Source organism: Pseudopodoces humilis, chromosome 13, assembly GCF_049639895.1.
Source record: "Pseudopodoces humilis isolate 2021_Gansu_Grassland_sample_001 chromosome 13, ASM4963989v1, whole genome shotgun sequence".
Lineage (NCBI taxonomy): Eukaryota > Metazoa > Chordata > Aves > Passeriformes > Paridae > Pseudopodoces > Pseudopodoces humilis.
Window position 1 is genome coordinate 19,644,299 of NC_142212.1, and position 17,243 is coordinate 19,661,541.

Sequence of the window (17,243 nt, forward strand, 5' to 3'; positions counted from 1 at the left end):
CATCCCTGTGTGCAGCACAGTTCTGTCCCTGCTCTGACCTGCTGTCACACTTCCAGCCTCAATATTGCCTTGTAAAAAATACAGGATTATTCTCACAGCATCACAGAAGTGATTTGGCTCAGAAACTGCTCTGCAGTGCACGTGATTTTCCAGCAGCTCACCTGTTTCTCCTCAAACACTGAGTTTTTGTCACATTTTTAACCATACTTGCAATGGCTGCACCTTGTGAAAAAAAGCTTTCAGAGCTCTTTGAATGAGCAGGAGGGGAAATCTGCACAGTGGAAGTGCTGCCCCAGGGCACCACTTAATTAATGAACTTCTGTTCATTAATGCTTCTCTGTTTTTGCACGAGCTGGGGGTCGTGGCAGTACAATTCACTGAGTTTGTGCCAGCCAATATCTTTTGTTTAGACCCATAATCCTCTCTTGGAGAAGTTTCTCATTTCACTTACATGTGTAGTGTCGTAAGTGCTCGTTAATAAAAAATAATGGATTCATTCTGCAAATCCCTAACCTGCAGTTTGTGTATTTGAGTGGAAGAGAGAGTAGCAGGCTTCTGGAATATTTTCAGTGGGCAAAGAGAAGGCATGGTTGGTATCGTGAAGTTCACCTTTTCAAAGTCCAGAGGCTTGGCAGACAAATTTACCTCCTTGCTCCTAGTGGCGTCCTCAGTAAAATGGGAAATACATGTGGAAAGTCCTAAGTGCTCATCCAGATGGAAAAATTCAGGAAACTGCAGATAATCAGCTTTTCACATCTTTTTCATGTAGTTTTTTGGGTTTTTTTAATGTAACTTCCATATCTTCAGATGTTTTGAGGGGAATTTTTGTTCTGTTTGTGCCATTTATCTTGGAATAAGGTTCAGATATTTAATCAGGATTGGCACTTTCCATGATGGAGCCTTTGGATAACATCAGTTTTCTTGGTTTCGTTTGGGATTAGCTGAAACAGTTATTTCTGAACCTGTTTTTTGGAGCATCTCTAATACCAAGGACATTTGCAGTCCAGCTCTCCTAAGTTGTGTCTGCTTTATCACGTGGGAGTTGCTTATTGGATTTGAGAGGTTGAGAATCTTGGTTTTTTTTTTTCCCAAAGATTGGAATTGCTGTGGGTAAAAATGATTCCTGTGGTCTGCAGGTGAGTAACAGAGTCCCCTGTAACCTCATGCTGCTGCAGTTTTCCTCTGGAGTCATAAATCTGGGAAGCATTGTTCTCCAGCTGCATGGGGGAGCTGGCATTGAGCCCTCCTGGAGCTGGGTTTTAGGGGCTGGAACCAGCAAGTGGCTCCATAGGGGTGAAGTGGCACCACTCAGGTGTGGTGAAGTCCTGAGAACTCCCCCTGAATTTACAGCAGAGCCAGAGAGGGCTCCAGGAGCTCTTGGAATGCTCCAACGTGGCTGTGAAGCCACCAGGGCTAGGTCTGTCCGTGGGACTAAATTGGAGTGTAAATTGGAGCGTGGCTGCTTTGGGCACGTGTCACCATTTCAGGCTGGCCCAGCACGTCCCCACCAGAGGGTTTTACCTCCTGCTCTGTGCCTCTGTCCTGCTCTGCAGACCCACAGTTGTAAATTGATATTATCAAATCTGTGGGACGGAATCAGATTTTTTTTTTGGGGTCGATTCTGCTGTTTCTGAATGCCAGGATTTTGTGCAAAGGAGGAAAATTTTTCTGAAACCTGTTTAAATTAATCCTCAACCTGAAATCCTGCAAATCAAGACAGAAAACTGGTGTAGGTCTGGAAATAGAGACTGGACCACCTGACACAACCAGCAAGCAGTTCTAATGCAATTATGATACAATTAATAATTGGAAATAAAGACAGCGATTGAAACAAATGAAGGAAGAGAACGGAAAGGAGCAGGCTCTGTTAAAAGAAGATTTCAGTTCATTTTTCTGCACTTGGAAGGTTATTTCTGTGTTGAGGCTACTGACAGAGGTGGTGTTTGTGAGCCAAGATGACTCTTTGCTGACTCTGGGTGGATGTGAGTGTAGGATGCCTTCAGTGGTGCAGCTGGTGTTCCTTAATAATCCTTCCAGCCCATCCATCACTTCTGAATCCAGCTTTCTCCCTCACTGATTCATGTGTTACCATTGTGTCAGTAAGGCAGCTTGAAAGATGGCTGAAAACAGTGAAAATACCTAATTATTGTTCTTTGTGGAAAAGGAAGTTTTTAAATAGCTGTAGCTCGAAGCAGCTTGAATACATTTATTTTCTGTAGAGTTTTCAGGCACACACACAGGATATTCTTTTTACTGGTTCTTGTCTCCAGGTTTTTGGAGCAATAAGGGAGGCATTGTCAGCAGAAGTCAGAACTTCTTTGCTTCGTAGCTGGGCATGGAGTTTAAGAAATGAAACTTGTGGTTTTCTTTGCAGGTGTGTTTTAACTCTTTGGCTTTTCCCAGGAAGTTTTGGTGTTCCTGTGGGTGCTTGCAGCCTGTTCTCCAGGGGGATAATCAGCTGTGGTAAAACAAAGAGCCAGAGAAGCTGCTCTCTCTGTTGGAAAATAGGCAGCAAGTTAACAGAGTGTTTATTTCTGCAGAGGGTTCACACTGGGAGCGTGCACGAAACATCCCTGAGATGGAGATAGCGTGTTCTGCTTCTTCTGCTGGAAGACAATGAGCTAGCAGAGCAGGCAAAAATAAATTGAGTTACATCCGTGGGTTTACAAAAGAGAGGAGAAAACAGCAGCTCAGTTGAAGTTGAAAAAGGAGCAGTTTCCCTTTAGCAGCTCCGTGTTGTGTTGTGTGGAAGCGCTTGGGCAGCTCCGTGCTGCAGGTGAGTCTCACCCCTGTGGGACACACGGAGCATCCCCAGCATCTGGGATTGTCTTTGCAGGATTTGTTTTAAGCTGCCCCAGGGGAAATTTGGGTTAGGTGTTAGAAAAAGGTTTTATATTGAAAGAGTGATAAAGTACTGGAATGGTCTGTCCAGGGAGGGTGGAGTCACCATCCCTGGGTGTGTTTAAATCGAGACCGGGTGTGGCACTCGGTGCTGTGGTCTGGTTGAGGTGTTGGGGCTGGGTTGGCCTGGATCTTGAAGGTCTCTTCCAGCCTCATGTTTCTGTGGCTCCCAGGTGCTCAGGTGTGGCTCAAGTGCCCCATGGTGTGTGTCACACAGTGTCTGGGGTTTGCCTGTTGGCACTGCCACCCCCAGGACGCGCTGCCCGTCGGGTGAGCGCCTGAGCCCCATCCTGGCGGGCTCCTCTTCCTCTCAGGGCTGCAGAACATTTGTTGTTGCCATCTGCAGCGCAGCCCAGCGGGGCTGGCTGCTTCCCATCCATCCCTGGGATCCAGCTGTCCGCCGTCCGGATCCAGCGGGGCTCGGTGCCTTGGCTCCCTCCGCTCGCTTCCCTTATTTGGTAGCGCACAGCTCTTGGGCTCTGCCTGCAAGGGGCTGCTTTACTGCTTTGGGGACTGTTTTCCACTTTCATTTTTGATCTCTAAAGCTGGGGATTGTGTTTCAGCAGCAGTGCTGGCACAGCTGAACTCTGAAGTGCTGTCAGACTGGAATATTGTGCTTTTCAGAAGTGCTTGGCTGTTTTACTCTGCTGTAACGCTCTGCTTTGCTGCTGCAGAGGCAATATATGGCAGCACTTGTGTTTACGGGGTATATACACCTTGTCAGCATAACCTGCTTATTAAAATGACTTCCAGAGTGCAGCCTTCAGTGCTAAGATTACGTTCTGGAGGCCAGATTTTAATTAGCTGCATGATTTGTTGGCGTTTTCCGTGCCGTGTTCCCGGGAGGGGAAGCGGCGCCCAGCGCCGGAGCGAGCTTGGACAGATTGAGCTGCATCACTTGATAGGGCTCAGCAGAGCATCTCTGGGCCCCTGCCAGAAAGGATGGGGACTGTTTAAAGTGCAGAGAAGGGAGAGGCCTTCAGGAGGTGAAAGTCTCAAGCCCAGCAACAGAAAGCAAGGAATAAAACTTCCAGACTCAGAGCAGATGTGGGCAGTGGTGTTTTGCTGGGTTTGCCTGGGAATACAGGCAGGGCTGTGCTCTACTCAGCTCCAGGGTGTTGTTTCCTATAGTTAAGCCAGGCCTGTGTTTTTTTCCATTTATCTTTCCTTTATTAAGCCAGTTTCTGGAAGGCTGAACATCTGTGGCAGCTCAAACCCTCCTGGGTGCTGCCCATGTCTGCCCATGGTGTTGGTCACAGCTGGCTGTGAGCTCTGCAGAGGAGACACCAGCTTGGGAATCCACTCAGAATCTGTCAGAGGCTGCTCTCAGCTGGCTGCATCCAGAGAGGAGCAGCGTGGGCACGTGGCAGTGCCATAGGGAAGCATCCATGGTGTGGGAACTGTGGTTAGAAAAGGAGTTGCCAGCGCTGTGCTGTGACAAAAAGTGCAGTTGCTGCCTCGGAAAAGACAGAAAAAGAAACATTGCTAAAGAACAGTAATTATTTTTTCCAGTTTTATTTATTATTATTATATTATTTTATTATATTATTTATTTATTATTATTATTAATTTATTATTCATAAAATTTTTTCCAATTTTTTATGTTTTGCTTTCTGGCAGAGCCTCAAGTGAAGTTTCTTGTGCTTTCAGAAAGGTACGAGAGAAGATCCAGGAGGTAAATGGGCAGGAATGCCACTGAGCAGTCTTGCATCTCTGGCTGTGGGACAGAGGAGCCTGCAGATATTGCTGGGAGAGGGAGGAGTTCTCTTCTGCCGTGTCCATGTGGAGAGGGAGGACAATCATGGCATGAAACTGTAAAAATGAATAGGTTAGATGGAGAAATAGTGGAGTGCTTCAGGTGTTTATGCCAGGAACGGAGCTAATTGTGCCCTTGGAAGGGAGGGATGAGCCAAGGGAGCTCTCCAAGGGGCTGCCAGCCCTGTGAACCTGCATTTGCAATTCTGCAGGAGGCAGTACCTGGTGCAGAAGGAAAGAAACAAATAAGCAATTCAGGCAAAGGATCCCAAGTGCTTCATTAGCCTAAGAGAAATGGAAGCACTAAATTCAATTTTATTATTCCTTCCATTCTTCCAACCAAGGCCTCAATAATATTATCAAATATTTATTTAATCTCCCTACATCTTTTTTTGGCAATGCAGTTTTTCTTTAAGCCAAATGCATTTAAGAGCTGAAAATGGAGCTGCTTTATTGAGCAGCTGAAAAATTTGCCTTTTCTCCTGCATGGTGCTGTGGTGGTTCATTCCTTGTGACACGCACACAAAACGTTTTTAAATAGAAGTGACTTTTATTATGCTGTTCAGTCAGCTCTGCCTAATGGCACGACAGTATTCTTTCCATGCTGGTCAACACTGACGCTTCCAGAGGGGGTTTGAAATTTGATCTTCCTTGTTCTTCCTGTGCTCAGGCTGTCCAAGCTTTCCCTGCCTCCTGCCCCCACTTCCTGCCCCGTTTTCAGCAGGAATTTTCATCTGGAAAAGCAGGAGCAAGTGAAGAAGCAAACGTGAGAGTGAAATTCAAGGGGTGAGCAGCCAAAATGAAATGAAATTTGGCCAGAAAATAAATACGCTTTGATTTACTGCCAGGGTGAAATGTAGCCTGAAAAGATGCAAAGATTTTGAGGAGGGAATGTCACAGGGTTCCTGTCCTGGGAGTTTTGGCAGGGAGATTTGTCACGGAAACTATTAAAATGGAGATTGGGAATGGCTTCCTGGGTCAAGGACCGAGCTCTCAGGCTGGGACAAAGGCTAGAGCCACAACAATTTACTTCAAACTGCTTCTGCAACTCATATGACATCAGTTTGCTGAATTCCCTTTGTATAAAGTACAAATCCTTCTCCTTTTGTGTAAAAATTGATTTTCAGCGCTTGTGAGGGAGAGAAAGGGATGGCCTTCAGTCTGTCCAGGTGACCTCTTGTTCAGGGCTTCTTTCATGCTGGACCAGAGATGGAGCTGAGCTAAGACAGACACTCAGCAGCAGCTTCCTTGGGATCCTGGGTTAATTCACATTATTGTGTGCAGCTCTGAACCTCTCAGTTGAGGATCTCTCCTCTCTTTTCTCCTCTCCTCAATGTGAAGAGTTCTTTTCCTGACTTGTGTCTGTTATTAGCCAGGAGCCATCAAGGTGCTTTGATGATTTATAATGAGATTATTCTTAAGCAGCTACTCCTGGCTGAAGTTATCCATTATGTCCATAAATGAGGCTGTACCTTAATGCTTCCAGGGATACCTGGTGCATTCACCGTGTCCTCAACAGCTTCCTCTGAGAAAACTCCTCTGTTCTGTCCTCTCAGACCTCTTGTAGCCAGTATTGCCCATCCAGGGACACATTATCCATGGTGATGACAAGGGGAGGAATGGTTTCCTTGCTTTTTTAGCCTGAATGGATGTCAGATGGGATATGTTGTAGTTAAATCAGTGAGGTTTAGGGATTTTTTTCCTTTCTACTTGTGCTGCTCTCCCTTCTGGCTCTGTGTTTTCATGCAGCATCTTCCCTCAGTACCAGAGATAGAAAAAAGCATCTGGTCTTTCCTGCAAATGTTTCCTTTTGGAACTGCCTGTATATCCAGTGTCTAAATATTTCTCTCTTTTCGAGTAGCAGTTTTCTTTTTGAAGGAGACCAAAGAGGTTACGTGTAGAAATAAAACAAACACTGGTGTGTTCTGAACTCTTTGGAACCCAAGGTGTTTATTAAAGGTGCATTTCTCAGGTCAGCTTTAGGTTTAGCAGACATTGATATTCAGTGTCCATCTCTCAGGTAGATAATTTTTCTCTCACTGAAATCTCTGTTCAGTCTTCTCCCATTGCTTTGATATCTCAGCTCCAAGTTAATAACAATTACATTATTTCCTGTGTTGTTACAGCTTGAACAAATGAAGCAGTAATTCCCATTGGTAGGCCTTTGCATAAATGAATATAATAGCAAGAGGGTGGTTACCCTCGTGTCTTGCAGATAGGAGTTGAGGGTGGTTATTTTAACATAAAAATTAAAATATATTTAGATCACAAATCGTGCACGCTCTCAATTTAAATGTTGGTTGCAAGGGTGATTTTCCCCCTTTATTCTGCTTTAAAAAGCAAAGCATTGAAAGCCCTTGAAACACAAGATGCAGCAGCACAAAGCAGGGAGGTACCAGACGTCACCACAGCAGAAACCGCTAATAAACTTTGTCATGTAATTAGTTCAGGGGTTGAATCCTGAGCGATTGGGCTGCTTTGCAGAGGGATGTGATTGCTACGAGATCTTTGGGCCTGGAATGCAATCCCAGAATGGGTTTGGGTTGGAAGGGACCTTAAAACCTGTCCAGTGCCACCCCTGCTGTGGCAGGGACACCTCCCACTGTCCCAGGTGCTCCAAGCTCCATCCAGCCTGGCCTTGGGCACTGCTGGGATCCAGGGCAGCCCCAGCTTTCCCTGTTCCATCCCAATGCCTTGGGCACTGCTGGGATCCAGGGCAGCCCCAGCTTTCCCTGTTCCACACCAATGCCCTGCTCACCTCTGTTCAATTTCCCCACTGGTGCAATGGCAGAACTGTTGTTAGCACGAGGTTGGAATTCAGCTGAGTTCTTCCACCAGGCCAAATGAGCAGGGGCTGGGTTTGGTTTGCTGCTGGGATGGAGCTGTGGATGGATGGAGCTCCTTTGGGACCACAAAAACCCTGTTCTGATCCGAGCTGCTGCGCTCCCAGCAGAGCCTGCTCGCTGCAAATTGAAAATGAAAGGATGTCTTCTCATCACAAAGAGAGTCATTTCAGTAGGATCAGGTTCTTTTTTTCTCCCTCTTCATGGAAATGCAGGAGTGATTAATAATCAACGCATTTCTGTAGCTGCTTTTGTTCTATATTCTTTGAGCCTCTTAGGCTGTCATCTATTAATTTTAAATCTCAGAAGGAACAGAAGTATAGAAATAGATGATGGAGTAATCCAGGGGTTTCTGAAAAGGTGAAACTTGTCTCTGATTGAATATGTGCATTTTGTATTATTCTCCAAGTCTCCTATGTGAAAATACTACATTTGAGCACAAGAGAGGTCTTCTTTTTGTCTTCAGATAAACTCCTCATCGTGTTGAGCTCCATCTTTGTGAGTGTATTAAAGCTGTGCAATTTCTTAATACAAAGTCAACAACTTCTATTTACAGTATCTCCATCATTGGCAGCTATGTTGCTTCTTCATTGCTGCTCTTCTTTCATATTTAAAATAACAAGATACTACCTGTGTGTTTATTCTCTCCTGTGAGCAGGCTTTGGCCTTGGGAAAATATCAGGTGTCTAAGTATAGAAAAGTCTGAAGAGAAAATGCTAAATTTCAGCAGGGAATTGCTGGTTTTCTTTTAATTTTAGTTTTGCTGTGCAAAAATGAGTTTGGTTTTTTCCAAGTAATGAGGAAACAGCTGTGTTGGTGTTAAATATTCAGTGGATTTGTAAGTGACTTATTTAAAGATCTTCATCTTTATAGATTTCCCTCATTTGAAAGCGCCCTAAAGTATGATTTTTGTGAGGGGGAGTAATTTCTCTTGGTTCTTACCTTTCTTCAGTTGGCATTTTGGAGAGTCTGAGTTTAAAACCCGAAATAACGACACACCTTTTTGTTGCCAGCGAAGTATTTGATTCATGCTCTCTCCAACTGCAGAGAAGTTGGTGAAGACCTTCTCCTAAGTGCTTAAAATAGGCAGTGGAGATTTGGAAAAAATGATGAGTGGTGGATTGCACAACCAGCCTGGCTGGAGCTGAAACTGCTTCCAGATCTTTCTGGAATGGGTGTGCTGGAGAAGGGCAGAGGGAGGAAAATGGGTTGGAGCCCCCAGAACTTGGCTGAGCCCTGGCAGCAGCCAGGATGGCACCTGCAGGAACTGCAGGAAAGACAGGGGAGAGGCTGCAAGGGTCTGGAAGGACAGAAGAAAGGGGAATGGGTTCCCACTGCCAGAGGGCAGGGTTGGATGGGATACTGGGATGAAATCCTTCCCTGGGAGGGTGGGCAGGCCCTGGCAGAGCGAGCCCAGAGCAGCTGGGGCTGTTCCTGGATCCCTGGAAATGTCCAAGGCCAGGTTGGATGGGGCTTGGAGCAGCCTGGGACAGTGGGAGGTGTCCCTGCCCAGGACAGGGCGTGATGAGCTCTGAGGTCCTTTCCAGTCCAAAACATTCCATGGATCTTTGCCCTTCTCTGAAAGGTGTTTGGCATCGCCTGGTGTCAGCAGTGCCTGTTCAGGAGCTTTCTGAGCTCTCCTCATAGACCAAGGGTAGAATTGAAATAATGGCCACACTTAATGCCCAAAACTGTGGGAAAAGCCTCTGAAAGGGAGACTGGAATTGCATGGGAATGTTCCACTTAGGTATTTCTAGGCAGTTTTGTGTGAAAGGTGGTGATGATGTCTTGGGTGGGCTCTGAAATACTTAACTCCATTTTCCATATTATTTCAGCCTCTCTAACCCTGGCATTTGCAATTTTGGACAAGTCTTGCATTATATTTTTAAATAATCTTATTAGTGTACTACCTAAATGGGACTTAAATTCCCATGTGATGGCATCCATTGTAAGAAAAAGGAAAAGCTCAGTCTTTGTCAGGTTTTTCACTGTGATATGAGAGCAAAAATTGGGCATTTGGGATGTGGCTGTTTGGGCTTGGACTGGAGGGAAGGGTTGAAAAATTTGCAATGTGTGCTGGGTTGGGAAGGAGCACAGCCAAGTCAAGAAGGGAATGTGGAAGGGAGAAGAGCTAAATGGAAAGCATGGGGTAGAAGGATTTGGCAGTTGGAATAATGCTGCTGGCAAGCTTTCCTCTTCCTTGAACCCCAAAATACTTGGGAACACGGGGGTTTCTTGCCCTCCCAGGATCCTTGCTGGTGCATGCAGAGGGTAACCAATCCTCGCTGGGATATTTCGGGGAGCTGCAGGTGGCAGAGGCCCACGTGGGCTGTGAATGTCCCACCAGTGAGAGCATTCATCTCTCACGTGGAGCAGTCGCAGCCTCGCTTTATTCCACGCGGCGCAGTCGCTGACGGAAGAACAGGATTTAGCTGGGAAGCTTTGAAATGCACATTTAATACGTGCCCATGGAGCATTCGTCATCCTGATGGGGTAGTGTAGGATTATGCAATCCCTTTTTCCTGCAGGACCTTTGTTGGGTGTTCAGGCTCGATGTACCACGATTTCATCAGCAGTGACGTAGTATTTTATTTTTATACTTCTTCGTTGTGCAATTCTGCCATTTTTCACTGTGTATCATGAAGATCTGAAAGGAAAATGCATTCCTTCCTGGTTAATATGCAACAAACAGTCTATAAAAAGATGTAGTTACTGTGCAGTAATTGCTTTATTTGTCACCTTTCCAATGTGGCTAAAGCTGCTCGAATCACTGAGCGGAGCACGCAGCTGATGCTTTGGGCTGCTTTGGCTTTGGCTTTGGATTTTTGGCTCCTGTTGTAGAAACAGACCTAAATTCCATAAGGATGGTGTCTGACAAGTGTGGGTTTATCTTGCACAGTCATCAGGACTGTGGGTTACAGATCAATGACCACGGTGGTACTCAGCCAGCACATCCTTGACTTTGTAAACATCCAATGCAACGGGGTCTGGAGATCTAAAAGTCTTCTGCCCATAAAGTTCATGTAGTTTGACCTGCAGCAAAATACATTTGGTGGCCATGTGAAGGTGAATAAGGCCAAGTTGAACTTCTCAGCCACTTCAGAAATAGATTTCATAGAACAAATACTACCAAAAAAAAATATATTGGGTGCTTTTTGTTGTCTGTTTTAGATCTGTAGCTTTGTTACTAGTGAGAAAACCTAAGGAAAACATGTTACACTTTTCCCTTCTTGCACTGGACAAGGTCAAACACTTGTAGCCCTCTCTGGGTGCTTCAGGCAGGAGAGGGGGTTACTTGCAGTTAACAATTTGGAAGTTAAGCCTAACTTGACAACTTTCTTGACTGAAAAGGATGGAAAGAAGTGCACTGTGACTAAATCTAGCATACAATTAATTCTTCTCTGCAGTTCTGTGTGTTAATTGCTGTCATTGTGTGAACTGATGGTTTAAGCAAAAATAGAAAATTTTATAACTGGTGTGTTGCTTACAATGCAGAGTCTTAGCTCAAAGTGCCAGCCCGCAGTGGCTTTTTGAATCTCTGCTGTGCTGTCAATCTCTGTGAATCATCCTGATGGAAATGGAAAAAATGGTGAAGAGCACAAACCTGGGAAGTGTGGTTTGCACTTTTCCCTGGGTTCAGCAGCCCCAGGCTGGCAGTGTGGATGGAGATGGAGCTGTTTGTGCAGAGATGTGTCTCGCTGTGCCCTGAGCTCTGCCCTTGCCCAGTGCCGCTCTGTCCAAGGGTCCCCGTGCCATGCCCGGCTCCTGCCGGCCCTGGGCTGCTACACCAGGCTGGAATGGGATCATCTCTTCCAGCCCAAACGTTCTGGGGTTCTCTGCCTTTCTGTGAAAGGTGCTGGATGTTGCCTGCTGTGCTCTGAGGATGGATTGGAGGAAAGGCATGAGAACAGTGTCCATCTCAAACAGCGTCCAGAGGTGAAATTACCGAGCTCTGTCTCAGCCCCTTCAGCAACTTCAGCCTCTGGCAGAGCTGCCATGACCTGTCTCCAGCGCGGGGTTTCTCCCTTTCTGGTTGATCAGGTGTATCCAGAGTGTCCATGAAGAAGCAGCTCTGCTTTTCAGGCTCTGAGGATAAAGCCCAGGTGGGATTCTCCTCACCTTGCTGCTTCCCGAATTGCAGGGCTCAGCTGTAGGGATACACCAGGAGCCTGGAGAAAGGCTCTGGGAGCAAGGAGCCTGAAGCCTTCCATCCACCCTGCTGCCAAAGAGGCTGGGAACAGCCTCCTGCCTCTCCTGGCACTTTGTTTGAACTTCTGAGCTGCTACTTTAGGCGCTGCCTTTGAATAGCTGAATTTATTTTTCTGCGTGTTCCGTTGCTTGGCGACGACAGGAGCAAAAACAGTCACTGCAGCTCATGTGGGTTTATTACTGATAAGTTAGCATCTCTAATACAGAAATGTATTTTTAATAAGACTAATGAGCTGTGATTCCTGACTTTTGCCAGGCAGAATGTTAAGTAAACTGTGTTGCTGCAGTGGGTATAGAACCTGACACCCTGAGGGGTTTGATGGTACCTCAGGCCATGCCTTGAATGTCTGTGCTTGTGCAGGCTGTTGTTTGAGGGTATTTTATGCTGCTGACACTTCATTAGGTGAGGAGTTTCTCCTATTTTTTTTTTTGCAATGTTTTCCTTAGCAACAGAAGGGATTTGATTTAAAAACTAAATTGACAACAGCAGCAGTGAAAAAATCCAAAGCAAAAAACCCCCCAACCTGACCGAGTTTACCTGCTGAAGTACAAGAACTCCAAGCTGAAAGTGCAGAAACCAACTCTGTTTTCCTGGGAAAGCACTGGAACATGTTCCCATTTTAGTCTGGTATCGTTTTTGACTGGGACAAGTTATAAATTTTCTGCTCTTGCATCAGATGTTGGCAGCAGCAGTTAGTTTTTATCATTCATGGGGCAACATTCCTGTTGCTCAAAAAAGCATTTGTCTGATCAAGAGCTTTTTGGAATTTGTTTATAAAGCTCTCCTTGCCACTGGAATATTTGGAAGAGCGTTAGCAGGAGGAATGCAGATAATTCTGAGTGGCTGTAGCCATCCCTGTGTTTGTTCCATGTTTTTCTAGATTGCCTGTTCAAGCTGTGTCCCATGAACCGCTACTCGGCGCAGAAGCAGTTCTGGAAGGCAGCAAAGCCAGGAGCCAACAGCACCACGGATGCTGTGCTGCTCAACAAACTGCATGTGAGTATCCCCAGCACTCACAGCCTTTAAATGTGATTAAATAAGTTTTAATTAAATGATTAAAATGCTTTAAATGAGGATTTCCAGCCAGCCTGGCACACTTAGCAAGGAGACACAGAGTGTACGTGGGAATAAATCAGTGCAAGATTCCTTTGGAGACCTTCACTCCAAGTCTCCAGGCTCTGATTTTTGGCAAAATCATGGAAAAAGCTGAGTTGGAAGGGACCCAGAGGGATCATCCCAGCTCCTGGCCCTGCACAGACACCCCAACAATCCCACCCTGTCCCCGGGAGTGTTGTTCAGTGCTCGGGCAGCCTTGGGGCTGTGCCCATTCCCTGGGGAGCCTGGGCAGTGCCAGCACCTCTGGGGGAAGAACCTTTCCCTGATCTCCAACCCAGACCTGCCCTGGCCCAGCTCCAGCCACTCCTGGGCTCAGTCCATGCCACAGAAAGTGGGCAGAACCCCATCCTGCTCCTGCTCAAGGTCTGTGTGCCCCAGTTCTGCGTCCACGATACTGGGGGAGCCCTGGGAGCTCTTGTCTTTAACCTGTGGCGGAGATAAGGCTGCTCCAGGGGAGCATTTTGGGCATTAAAAGCCTAAAAAAGGGACCCTTGAAACAAAGGCACAGAGGATTCTCAGACACTGCATCTCAGCTTGGGAAATCAGAGCTGCTGGTCTGATCAATCTATTGGGACTGCTCAAACAAACATGGAAAGGTTGATGGGTAATTAGGAGTAATTATAAGGCCAGACAGCCTCTCCTTCCGTATTAGCTTGCAGTATTTAATATTTTCTGGGTAAAATGTTGACATTCAGCAGCTGAAAACTCAGTAAGGCAGTTGATTGCTGTTTTTAGAGCTCCTATATAAAAAAAAGCCAACTTAACTTAAATACCATCTGTTGACTTTAGAGTTAAATAAACTCAGTGTTTATGTTAAAATTACATAGCTGGAGTACTTCATGTCAAAATTACAATTCTAAATATTTTTAGGTTCTTTAAGCCTATATTAAGCTCATTGTAGCCTGGAATACGAAATGGCCCCGTAGGAGAGTGTCACTTGCTGATTGCCATATGGCTGCCTCGCTCCTGCACTTCACAAAGACCCACTGGTGGACTCCTTCTGCTTCAAGAAATGTATTTATAACCCAAAAGTATCAGCTTGGCAGGGACAAAGCTATTTTGGTAGCACAAAGCTGCCTCACCTGGGCCGTGTTTCTCGTGTTGGTAAGGGAAGCAGGCTGTGGCAGCAGGTTCAGAGTGGTGGGGGCTCTGGGGTTGGCTGCTTGGGGGTATCAGGAAAAGGGAGAGTTCACATGTTTTAATAGAAAATAAAGTCTAAATACTGCAACGTGGGGAAGAAAAAGGCTTTGGAATTGCCCTGGATTACATTCTCATGTGGAGTTGTCTCCTCATCCCAAGGTACATCCTGGCACAGGTGTTTGGGACCTGTCCCTGCTCACCTGACCCTTTTGTGCCAGGGTCCTGGAAGTACAGCATGAGGTTTTTCCAGGATGGGATTTTTCCAGGATTAGCATAAGCCCAGTAATGTTTGCACAGAAATGTCCCACCAAGACCTGCTTGATTTGGAGAAAGGATTTGAGTGCCTCACAGTTTTGTTGGGGTTTGTTTAATCAGCATCCCTTGGGCACGAAGTCTGATGGGCTGGATCAGGTGTGCAGTGACCCAGGGCTTGAAGATAATTGTGTCCCATGGACGTGACTCATATCAGAACTTCCTCCTGCCACTCCTGGGTGTCCATGGGTCACCTTTTCCACTTGCTGGCACAGGGAGTGCTCTCAAGCCCTGTGCTCACAGCTGTGAGCTCTGCCCAGGATGAGATTTCTTTATCAGTGCGTTGCGTTTCCAACGCAGCTGATGATGCAAGATGTGTTCATCATCATCACTTGCCTTTTTTGGCTTCTGTTTGTCTGCTGCTGGAATTTATTGTCTGCCACAGAGCGCTCCGTGCTGAGGTCAGGTTATTTTAAGTTAATGCCATTTAAGGGATTTAAAATCTGGGACACTTGTCTCTCTGTGGTCGCAGCATCCGAGCTGCTTGAGGAGCTGACATCTAGTGGCCAGAAAAGTGGTTCTCCTGGAGGGACTGTCAGGTTTGGGAGGTGCTTTTGAAGTACATCTGAAGTCCTAGTTGTACTTTGACAGAAAAAATTGTGTCCTGTGTTTATAATAATTGTGGCACCCAGTGTGGCAGGGCAGTCCTGGCTGTGGGTGCTGTTATTTGGGAGGGCTCTGGTGTCTTGAAGGAACCTTTTCTTGACAGAATACTTGGAAATCATGCAAAAAAGTTGTATTTTAGTAATACAGAGAAAATGGTGTTGCCTTCAATTTTGAATTTGAAAGAGCAGCTGTATCTCAGGTTCTCCTGGAGTAAGAAGCCAGTTTCATACCTAGCACAGCATCTGAAAATGGCATATTTTGATTGAGGTGAAATTCTCTAAGAGTGTGCAAATAGCTGCTCCTTTGTCCAGGTACTTCACCTGACTGTAGTGAGGAACTGTGGGCACTTTACTTCTCCAAGAGGAACCTGGACCCACCACAGTCCTTGAAACCTGAGAACCAAACCATAATCCTTGATTCTCAGTCTCCTAAAAAGTTCAGTTTTAAATTGTTCTCCACCTCCATATAGCAGTTAAAGCAAATACAGATTGAAGTTTTTAATTCAAAACATCATCCTTCCTGTAAAGTGAAGGACAAGTTCTTTACCAGATGAAATGGTTTAAAAACAACCTGGGCCAAATACCTCACTTTTAAAACAAGAATGGCAAGAGGCTCATTGTTAATTATTAATTAGGTCTTTGTGTCCTTTTAATAATTCATTTTTGCAGGGGCTTCCCCTTTTCTTTTTCTGGCAGTGTGGTGCAGGAATGCTCAGCTGTGGCACAGAGGATCCATCAGCTCAGGGAGCACAAGCCCAGCTGTGGGGAGTGGGCAATTCTCAAATCCAGAGCTGCAGTGGGTATTTGTATGTGCCTTCCCAGTGATCCTGCTGCAAAGAGAGGGGCACTGGAGTCCCCAGAGAAACACAGCCTGGAGGGCAGCTGGAGCCTCCACTGGCAAAGCAAAACACACAATCAAAGTTGAGGTTCTTTCATTCTGTTTGTGTAGAAGTCAGTAGAAAGGAAAATGGAATTCCTGGCTGGAGTTGTTACCAATCCCTTACTCACCTTTCCTCCCCAGGTATCTGCTTTCTGTCTTGTCTGAGCTTTTCATCTCATGTTTTATTCCAGAATTTTGTCCAATTGTACCCAAATTACAGGTTACTTACATGATGTGTGTCTATCTCCCCAAACAGTAAAAAAGGGAATTGGAAATTATACTGTTGAAAGCTGGAAAAAGAGGAAATTAGGCTCTTTCAGATGCTCAGTGTTTTTCCAGTCCTTTGAAATAATCTCGAAGAAAAGAGAGTTTTGTAAAGCCCCCTTTCCTAAAACACTCAGCAGCTGAACTGTTCTCCTTTCATTTCAGCATGCGGCGGATTTGGAAAAGAAACAGAATGAAACTGAAAACAGAAAACTGCTGGGAACAGTCATCCAGTATGGGAATGTCATCCAGGTAGGCTGTGAACATCTGTGCAAGCTGGACAGGATTTAGTTGAAAATTCCTTGCTCAGTGGACTTCAGATTTCTGTAATTGATGCTCAGGAGTCTGTAGTTTTGCCAGGCTTCACCATGCTCTGAAGTGGGATCCTGGGAAGCAGGGCCTGGGTGTTTTATCTGTCTGTGATGAGGTCAGTTTTTTATTGTGGGTTAATTGTGTTTGGTTTTGAGGTCACCATTGATTGTTTTCTTCAGAAAACTCGTTAGAGCCCTCATTAGAGTTGTTGGAAGGTGGCACGTGTACACCACCAAATATCCTGTCATGGTGAAATGTTAAATCATAAACTGACACAGAGGAGGAAAATCAGTATAAAGTTACATTTTCTGTTAGATGAGACCAAGCAAAGTAAGAGAAGAGCAGCTTTGTCTCTTACCAGGAGGAGCCTCCCAGTCCCCAGCATTTCACCTGGCTTTTTCTGAACAGGTTGTTGTAAGTGATGAGGGCATCTCCATGTATTTATCCTAGCTGGGCAAGGCCCAGCTGGATTAATTGGAGGTGTTTTGTGTCTCTGAGTGTGGAGCTGTGCCCGAATCCCTCAGTATTTGTGCATAATTCAGTTTGCAGTCCCGTGTAGCATTGCAGTTGTCTCATGCACGCTCGGGTTGTTGAGGGGAGGAAGAGGAGCATTCTTAGAACTGAACTCTGATTCTTATTCTAGCTGCTTCACTTAAAAAGTAACAAATACTTAACAGTAAATAAGAGGCTTCCAGCTCTGCTAGAGAAGAATGCAATGAGGGTGACCTTGGACGAAGCTGGAAATGAAGGCTCCTGGTTCTACATCCAGCCCTTCTACAAACTGCGCTCCATCGGGGACAGCGTAAGTGCTGGAGCGGGGTCCTCACTCCTCCCTTGGGGCTCAGCCCACCTTGGGGAGGCCTGTCTTGCAATTAATGCAATGCACAGATCTCCCAGTGCGTGAG

At 45.8% G+C, this 17,243-nt stretch overlaps 1 protein-coding gene across 1 annotated transcript in view; it reads left to right on the forward strand.

The window, feature by feature from the left end:
- Positions 1-17,243, forward strand: part of ITPR1 (inositol 1,4,5-trisphosphate receptor type 1) — a 158,540-nt gene that overhangs the window by 33,299 nt on the left and 107,998 nt on the right. The window contains exons 4-6 of the mRNA XM_088061743.1: positions 12,590-12,705; positions 16,192-16,278; positions 16,982-17,140. Coding sequence (XP_087917869.1) covers positions 12,590-12,705; positions 16,192-16,278; positions 16,982-17,140 — 362 coding nt within the window. The remainder of the gene's footprint in view (positions 1-12,589; positions 12,706-16,191; positions 16,279-16,981; positions 17,141-17,243) is intronic.